General features: G+C 40.8%; 2 protein-coding genes across 3 annotated transcripts in view; one reads left to right on the top strand and one right to left on the bottom strand.

The window, feature by feature from the left end:
* ppm1na (protein phosphatase, Mg2+/Mn2+ dependent, 1Na (putative)) overlaps positions 1 to 2,237 on the bottom strand; it is a 5,300-nt gene extending 3,063 nt beyond the window's left edge. Inside the window, exons 1-2 of the mRNA XM_005720888.2 lie at positions 1,487 to 2,237; positions 183 to 754 (exon numbers count right to left, since the gene is read on the bottom strand). Coding sequence (XP_005720945.1) covers positions 183 to 754; positions 1,487 to 1,892 — 978 coding nt within the window. The 5' untranslated portion in view covers positions 1,893 to 2,237. The remainder of the gene's footprint in view (positions 1 to 182; positions 755 to 1,486) is intronic.
* Positions 1 to 9,479, top strand: part of rtn2a (reticulon 2a) — a 28,053-nt gene that overhangs the window by 6,937 nt on the left and 11,637 nt on the right. Inside the window, exons 1-3 of one of the 2 annotated variants that reach the window (XM_005720891.1) lie at positions 6,351 to 6,489; positions 7,394 to 7,447; positions 7,843 to 8,427. In XM_005720891.1, coding sequence (XP_005720948.1) covers positions 6,459 to 6,489; positions 7,394 to 7,447; positions 7,843 to 8,427 — 670 coding nt within the window. In that variant the 5' untranslated portion in view covers positions 6,351 to 6,458. Of the gene's footprint in view, positions 1 to 6,350; positions 6,490 to 7,393; positions 7,448 to 7,842; positions 8,428 to 9,479 lie in introns of those variants that run through there. The other variant, XM_005720890.2, reaches the window with a different exon arrangement.

The raw sequence follows: 9,479 nt of genomic DNA, 5'->3' as shown, positions 1-9,479 counted from the left end.
CTCAAGTGAGTATTTGGGTCAGTGTGGCAGTGAATGTAGGACTGAGTGAAAACTCATATATATATATATATATATATATATATATGTGTGTGTGTGTATTCTTTTAGAACATTGCAAGTCTGAGTGCTTCTATTCACAAAGTGCTTCACTGTTACTGTGGATCTTGTGGCCTGATTTCTCACCTTATAGAGGCAGAGATCAATGACTTGGGTACAAATCTCTCTCAGGTCATCGCACACCTGCAGACGGTTGCGTACAAAAGCACACAGTTCTTCATTTCCAATGGCATCCCACACACCATCGCAAGCTAGAATTAGGAACTCGTCTTCAGGCGTCCTCTCCAGCTCGTACACCTCCGGCTCCGGAGACACGAGTTGCTCCGTCTGCGACCTCCAGTCCACCTCCTTGAAGTCAAAGTCTCCCAGTGCCCTGGAAACAGCCAGCGAGCCATTGATTCTCTGCAGGGTCACCGAGCCTCCGGCGTTCTGGATCCGCTCCTTTTCTCTGGGGTTGAACGGCTTGTGGTCTTCGGTGTAGAAGACCACCTGGCTGTCATGGCAGAGCAGAGTGCGGGAGTCTCCGCAGTTGATAAAGTAAATGTGGCGCGGAGAAATCAGCACACCTGCTGCAGTGGAGCCACTTCTGTCCCAGTTGTCCTGACGAGCCAGTTTGTGCATATGACGATCAATGTCTAGGAAGCCTTCGCGTATCCCTTCCTTTACTTGCTCAGGATCCTCGTTTGTTTGAATCCCACCTGTTGGAAAAGAGGGACAATCAAAGATAGATGTTTGGCTTGTGACATTTTACATTTAACTTTTAATGACACAGAACAAGTTTAGAGAAAGTGCACTGGAGAGACAAACATTACTGAGCAGTACTGTAGCTGTGAGCAAACGTGAAAAACTCAATGTAGTTTTGTTTTTTCGCCCTGTAGAACTGCTGGATTGAAATTACATGTTTAAATTCAGTCCCTGCGATTTTTCAAGTGTTTCTAAAAGCATCAAGAATTTTGATTTGAAAAAAATGCATACTGTAGTGTAGTGTGGTGTTTTATTTTTTTAAATCCACTTTAAGTAATGCACAGTGTGCTGTAACCCTTAAGTCTCAGTCTTTTATAGCCTTTATTAATCAGCTCTTAATGAGCTATTTTGTGTTCCTAAAGTAATTTAATTGACCTGTTTATCAAAGGATTTGTTTTGGGACTGAAAATACACATGTTCTGCTAAAGTATTTAACTTGCCAGACCGCTTCTCTTTTGCATGATGTTGCTTATTTTATTCTTTAAGAGGCTTTGGTCCTAAGCAACCTACAGCGAGTGCATTTCAAGTCTGAATGTTAATTATTAAAGCCACAAAAGACTGGAAGCGTTTTCCTGTCAAACAAGTAAAGTAAGAACATGTTTGGGGCTACTTTGAAGGTGTTTAGATATAAATATAAGTTTCTAAAAATCTTACATTTTGATTCAGAGTCGGTGGTTAACACGTACCTGCAGCCAGGATGTGATCCAGCAGGTGTCTGGCACAGTACTGTGCCACTGTGGTGCCTGCGTGTCCATCAAAGACAGAAAAGTAACCCCAGTCTCGCAACTCTGCTCTCAGCTGGGGCATACAGGCGTGGGCATCCTCCATCTGAGCCCTCCACCCCTGCATGCTTGCCACAGCATAGTTCAACCCCACAGGAGATCCCCCCTCAGACACATACTTTTCCAAAATGGGATGCTCCAGGTAGGGGCTGGGTATTCCGTCATCTTCATCCAAGTTGTCCTCCTCCCCAGGCCCTGTCTCCCTGGATCCTCCTTTGAAGAAGAAGGTGACCATCTTCTCTGTCTCTTTCACCAGCTGTCGGAGGAAGGAGGGAACCTCCACGTTGCTCGCCCGGCGTGCTGTCCTCATCACTCCACGGAGTCTGTGCTCAAGCTTCCTGCTCGACTTGGCGGCACCTCGTCTCCTCCGGGTGCCCCTCCTCCGCCCCTGTGTTTTTCTCAACAGGTCCAGTGCAACAGGTAGGTTATAACCCTCTTCCCCCCAAAGCAGGGGAAGCAGGTAAACTAAAATTGTTTTTACAGTGAAATCCGGTTAAACGAAACACTGCGTTAGTTTTCTATTTAAAAACACCAGGGGCATATTTTTTTAAAATCCTGCGATTTTCTTGTAGAGAATCCTCCCTCGTCAAGACCTGGTTCTCACTGTCTGTGGGGTTTTTTGTTTTGTGTTTTTTGTCTCCCTCTCTCTCTTCTTTTCTTCTCACTTTATCAACCTAGCACTTCTATTGGCTCATCTATTTCCATGGATTTATCTCCTTAATTGGCCCCACCCACTCCCTGTTCTTCTTCCTCTACCTCTGACTGTGTAGTACTGGCTCTGTAGGTAATGCTGGATTATCACATGGCCAGCATGCCAGCACAAGAGTCCTGTGTCTGCACACATGCATGGATTATAACTGGGACATTTAGCAAAACACTGACAGAGCCCATGATCAGTCTTGCACGTCTGTGGGAGATTAACATCTCTGACGATCTTTAGAGAGAATTTTTGAGTGACTCATGAATCCTATTGTTTATTTGTTTAGGGATCATCACAATACCCTGTGAGGTTACCAGTGTTGTCCATAAGTCAGTCTATAAATGTTCTTAATTTGCTTGAAATGTGATTATTGGAAAAAAATCATCTTAGTCATCTGTATACGTCATAATCTAGCTAGCACATTTTATTTGATAATCTAATTGTGTAAATGAAACACAAGTTAAATTCAAGTGATTAAAAATATATATCGCACTAGGTTCAACGTGCCTCATCATAAAGACCAGTGAGCTCTCCTGTTAAACAAGGGAAATCACTGAGAGCTCAAAAAGCCACGTAGCAGACTTTGAGATGAGCGCTGTAAATAAAAATGAGATATTTTCATTTTTCGTAAGGTTTTCTGCAACCACTTTTCTCTGTTTAAGGTCAAATAAAACTTAAGTAGAACTTATTTTTGCATGCAGTTATTTCTTTTAAAATGTCAGGAGGCAAATTGGTGGATTTAAAAATGATCACAACTGCAACAAAACAAAATCACTGGCAAATATCATTGTGCTGAAGTCTGGAGCCACCCTTCATACCCTTATCTTTTGCTTCCAAGGACCCAGACTTTGTGGACATGAAGTGGTCTTGAGAAGTAGTTCTCCAGGCTTGAAGGTCATTTCTTTGGGCTGCTTTTCAGTTTTTCAGCTCAGCCCTTATACTTGGCCATTTTCAGAGGAATTCAGAGGAATGTTTGTCAACCCACTTAAATGGGCTATAAGTCATTCAAGTGTAAACAAGGTATCTTACCAGGGATGAAACAGACAACTTAGAACCATTGTAAAATTGTAGTTTGAGGCAATTTGCTACTAGCAGCCTATAAATACATCATTTCTCCTCTTTTCTTTTGTTAAATGTATTTTAAAAATTCCCAAAGATAACACAGTTTGACAGGCAATTTACCATGTCAACAAGGTGATTCCAAATTAGATCCATAATAGCTAAAAACTTAACGTCTCATCATGGTGTGCAGTGTGGCATTAAAATTGAAAAAAAAACTGTAAAAAAAAAAAGTAGCAGACCTTGAAAAATTATCTAAGGAGATTAAACAGTATTTGAAAGTCATATCCTTACGAAATGGGTATAAACCCAGCAAATACCTGACAAATAAATTTGGTCCTTAGTGAAAGAGAGGCTGTCAAGAAGTTATTCTTAAGGAAGAGAAATGGGAAGAAAGGCTGAAGTATGTCACTTGACACAAGAACTGGAAAGAAAATATGTGACAACAGGTGTTTTAGAGTGATGAATATGACATTTTTATTTCAAAAGTAAAATAAATTGTTGCTTATCAACATTTTTGTTTCAGTCATCTGTAAAGCATGGTGCAGGGTCTGTTCAGCCAGTGGTGTTGGAGAAAAGTATCATCATATTTTTAATTCAACATGCATTCCTCTCTGGAAAGTGTTAGCTGGGCAGTGGCGTAATCTTTCAGGATAGCAACATATTACCCATGCAACAAAAGCATACCAGGATAGAAAAGCACACAGTAGAACATTAGCAGTCATGCATGGGCTTTCACCGGTTCCCAAGCTTGAACTTGCCAGAGAATGGAACAACTGACTAAAGAAGAGCTTTGAATGTCCTGTGAGAAGCCTGGAAAATTATTTCTTGAGACTACTTGAGGACCGCTTGCCTAAGAGAGTTCAAGCTGTTCAAGTGGAATAAAGGCGATCATAACAAATATCGACTTTCACGCTCATTAAATTTCTACAAAATCAGTATTTGCTTTATATACTTTACTTCCGTGTATTTTTGCACATGCTTTAATAAGTCATCGCACATATTTCCCATTTCCTAGCGAAATTTTAACAAAGTGTGTGTTGGCCCAAGACTTTTGGACAGAGCTGTATGTTCAGATATTGACTCCCAGTGAGTTAATCATGAGTTATATTCACTGTGAAGTTGAATTCTATTTGTTCACACTGGACTTTTGAAACTTTTGAAGCACTGGCCACCATTCTGCCTTAAACGTTGAGAATGGTAAATGGTACCAGCTCCTTTTGGCTGTGTACCATCATCTCTGATGTATGACAGAAATCTAAAAGAAGTGCTTTAATGTTCATATGAAACAGAAAGATATGCTGTTTAAGGCTAAAATGGAGGATATAAATAAGCTAAAGTAAAAGTGGAACTTGTTCTCATGAAGAGACAGATGATATGCAGTAAACTGGCCCTCGAACTTGTAACCTGCTGATTGTGTGTCAGATGACACCTCTGCGTCTTAATCTAATTAGTTTGTGTATTTGCGATTTCTGACCTGGTTTAGAGGTTAAGAGCGTTAAGGTCTATATGTGTGTATCTTTGTTGTCATCAACCTAAAAGTAGCACTAAACCTTTTATAAACTGACACTGGTCCTTGTGTTTGTCTGGTCATGGAAACTGCCAGGTGTATAACTCAGGATGCGACTGTTTGTTTTTAACAAAAATAAATGTAGAACTGTTCAATTACATGTGATGCTAACAGTGGATAATAATGGCTGTTTCAGCTGCATGTGTAATGTGCTGTTGTCTCTCAAATCATTTCGTGTTTAAAGCAGTCCGTCAGTTTTCCACCCCGGTTATGGAAATCATTCAAGAAAACATAAATTGTTTTTGACATCTCTCAAACATTTGGACATCAATCTGTCATGTGAATACAATATATGGCTTAAGTAATTTGGTCTATTCTCAGGTAAAACCCATTTAAGCTGTTACACAACACTGATCACCTAAAAATTAGGTTTTAAAAAAAGTTTACGTTTAGCTTTTTTATGAGTAAATATGTGAAATTTTATATAAACTATGAAAAGGAAAATATATTTGTCTTTGTTGAGGCACAGCTTTGACCTAGTGGCAGCTGTGTAACTGCCATGACGTCATTCAGCTTGCACTTCTCTTCAGTTTTTTGGTTTCCTTTTTTTAATTACAAAAATCCAGTTTAAATCTATATTTTCCCCTTTTAAATTTCTGCTTTTAGTTACTTTACGAATGATTAAAAAATGACTCAAACATCTCAGTAAAAGAGCTGCGGTTTGGATACATTAGCAGTGTAGTTTTATGAACTGAAATGAAGGGTCTATGTTGTAGTTCAAAAGCTGAATTTTACATGAATAAAAAGCATTATGAAGACGTCATACTGCACATATTTTTTCCAGCATTGCTCAAACCAAACTATCAGTTTTTATAGCTGCACAACACTGCCTCCTGGTGTTCGTTGTTTCCCAGGCCTTGTTTCCAATCTAATTAAAAGCTTTTACTTGAATTTTTATGCTACAGTATATTATATACTGCATATTTTATGGCTGTGGTTTTAGTTGTGTGTTTATAATATGAGAAAACAGAATCTGATCTGTATTACTAAAACAAGCTAAAGCTGACGAACCTTACATGTTAGTAATGGGATGTAATTGAGGATTCAGCTCATCGTACCCAACCTGAAATGATTCCTTCTCTGCATATGCTTTGCTTTATGTTTATGTTTTACATCATTAATGTCTTCATTCTCTGACAACCTGATTCGATCAGATCCTGAGATGGGATCACATGATGACAGAGAGAGGGAGAGGGGCTAGATGGGTGTAGAGTAGCTGTGAATGGGAGATGACAGCAAGCTGAGGCACACAGACACTCGTGCCTTCCCCCCCCTTTGCTGTAGCGTACACTACTACTACAGCTGCAGCCTTAGCGATGGAAGAGGAGATGTAGAGGGGAGGATGGTGGAGTGAGGCAGGGCGGGGCTGTTGAGTGACTGAGCGAGAGGCAGGAGAGGGAGGAAGCCTCTCAGTAGATGACTGAGACACAGAGGGAGGAGGAGGAGAGAGAGAGAGAGAGTCCACAGGACGTGAGTGTCGGCAGCAGAGGATGAGGAGGAGGGGGGAGCTTCCAGACTGGATGGGCCCAGCAATGCCTTGATGGAGCATGGGCCAGGTTTTAGGATTCTCCCACTGCCGTGAGTCTGCTTTGGTCCTTCAGTTTGTGTTTCAGTGTTGGGGGCGTCTGCATTTGCTTATCTCACCTTTCCATCATCTCTTATATTCCAGCTCAGTATCTTTTCCTGCTAACTGCTATGAGCATCGTATGTGTTAGCGCTCCCCCTCCCTCCTCTCCTGCATGCTCTCTGTTCTTCTCTACTGCTCATACCTTTCATAAACACATGGCTTAATGGAGCGGATGCAGTGCAGAAGCAGATTGTTTGGTTGTTGTTATCTAGCGTTGGATAGCAGATGTTTATTTGGTTGTGTCTGAGAGGGCTTTTCAGCCAGGCATGTTAGGCATGCAAGTTATTTCAAGCTGCCACAAGCTTCTGTTGTGCTTCCATATCTGCCTTTTATTTCAGCTTTCTGACAGAATATGGGCACGATCCTCTCTACATTTAAATTAAAGTGGCTGCTTATTTGCATGTGCAGACGAGAGTATGCTGCTTCGTTCCACTCCCTGGTTTATTTATTAGCTAAAGTCATGCTGGCTGTCTAATGTAGTGAAGGCCTTTACTGCTGCCAGCACAACTCTGCAAGGAAATGAATCAATATGCAACAAAATGGTTGATATGCACACAGTTTTATGCTTTGTTGTTTTACATAGAGGTTGAAATTGCTGAGTAGGGTACCTCCCAGTCTTTTTCAATGTGTACAGTGACAGTTCACTTATAACCCTTAAAACAGTGACTCATAACGAGTTACTGCAATGCTTCTTTTGGGGGTTTTAATCATTAGAAGAAACACCTACGTTCAGTGTTTGCCAGGCTGTGAGCTCAGTGTGAGATGGTGGAAAGAATGGATTTACAGCAGCTTGCCTTAAACATTCCTGTTTTACCCGTGGGTTCATGCAAAAGTTTCACTGTTTTGTCCTTTCAGAGGAATATGGCTCCGTGGCATCCACTCCAGACTCAACTCCTCCCTGCACTGATGGTAAGAAGCAGACACTTAACATCCCCAGAGATAACTTCTCTAACGCTAGCAATGAAGATCCACAGGTTAGACTCAAGGAACGCTGATTTGTTCCTTTTTTGTAAGAAGAGCTGTTTTTGCACTTATCAAAGAAGGCTTCATCTTTCGACTCTGAACTCTTTCTTCTCTCTGACATCAAATAGGATGCCTTGCAGCTTTCATCTGACGTTTCCATTTAATAAAACTAAAATCTCTCTCCTTGCATAGCACTGCAATAACACTAGTAGTGTCTTTAGATTATTTGTAAACTGTTTTTTTCCCAGCTTGTATCCTGTTTCTTTGTCTCTCTCTGTTTTGTTACTGTGTGTCAGTGTGTACGTTGAGCTCACATCCATCTTGTTTTTCTGTTCGTTCAGGTGGAAATGAGGAGTCAGAGATGTATGAGCTGCACACGGCCAGGGAGTGGTCCGACGATGATGAGGGGGGCGATGGAGATCCAGATGATGATGATGAGGGACTGGCTTCATCCCCGTCTATTTGGGGCACACCGCGTCAGAACTCCTTCGAGCAGACTTTCTCCTACATCGCTATTGCCGAGGCTGAAGCAGTGGGTGCCTCTAGACTCCTCCGCGATCGACGCAGGGCTGGTTCTCGAGGCAGTCGCACTCCTTTGATCCGCACGGACACGCTGGAAACACTGTTGGACTCCCCTGATGCAGACTGGGATCCTCAACTGTTCCTCGGTAGAGATGAAGAAGAGGAAACGTCAGAAAGCAGAGAGCATGAGAGAGTTGAGACGAGGACAGAAAGTGCTGGAGAAAGACGGGAAAGGGAGCAACAAAGACAAACTGAAACTATTACAATTCAGCCCCAAAACCTGGACCCAGAACCTCAAGAGAGAGATGAAGGAGTTCAAAGAGAGGAGAGTGTTGACGAGAGTGTGGAGAATTCCCCTTCCATCCTGTCATCCCTGCAACAGAGCCCCTCACAGATACTTCAGAGTGAGAAATATGTGATGAGGTTGCTTCATTCTGTGTTGTGTGAAACTCTAAAATATGTAGTGTCTGAGAAATCTCAGGATGCCTCAGTACAGAGATGACTAGCTTGGTTGACTGAGCAGTAGGTTTTCAACCAAAAAGATGTAATGAGCTCTTTGCACAACTGACTTGTAATTTTAAGCATACTGAGCGTTAGAGTAGATGTTTTATAAGTGTAGCCTGTATCCAAAAATCACTATGAATTCTTATGATCAACTAAAGATACATTAGAATACAAAAAACTGGGTTTAGGACTGGGTTGTTGATTCTGTCAGTCAGCATAATGATCTTGTCAAAGGTCTTTTGAAGTCCTCATGTGATCTACAAAAAGATTATGTTGTTGTATGCTGTTTTACCTTCGTTTTATATAATTTTTACACTGAATTTAAACATCTTGTAAAGGAGTCTTTCTAAATTTTACATTTATTGAGTATAAGAGACTTTTTTTTTTTACCACTGTTAGTTCTCCATTCCTCCTAACTGTCTCCAGCTGACACTTTACAATCTTTATGTTCTGAGAGCTTAAGTGATGACCTTGCCTTGAGTCATGCTTCACGTTAGGGTCTGAGGCAGAAGTGATGACAAATCAAAATGATTAGACAATTTTAGCATCGAAAGGCCGCATAAATATTTTGTAAACCCACTTTCCAATGGGTTTTTATGAATACATTTCATTACATATAAATTTATTGTGCTTAAAAATTAAAAAGTGAGAAAAAATAGCATGTATAAATAGAAGAGCAGTGGAACCCCAGATGTAATTTTTATTTCTAAAGGCTGTAAAATACCCAATTAACAACTCTAATCTAAACTACATTCAATAGTCTGATAGCCTCATATATCATTTGTATCTTGTGTCAGTGTAAAAGAGATTTTGTTTGTGGTGAATGTTATAAAGACAAATAGTGGTCAAATCAAACAAATCAGCATTCTTGTGCAAAATATAGTTTGCTGCTGTTTAGTTAAGCACATTCAACGTGATGTCATTACCATAGTGACACATTCTTCCTTTTCCC

This window comes from Pundamilia nyererei, unplaced genomic scaffold (genome assembly GCF_000239375.1).
Source record: "Pundamilia nyererei isolate P.nyererei 1_Seehausen unplaced genomic scaffold, PunNye1.0 scaffold00003, whole genome shotgun sequence".
Taxonomy (NCBI): Eukaryota; Metazoa; Chordata; class Actinopteri; order Cichliformes; family Cichlidae; genus Pundamilia; species Pundamilia nyererei.
This window is presented reverse-complemented; position numbering and strand designations above follow the sequence as displayed.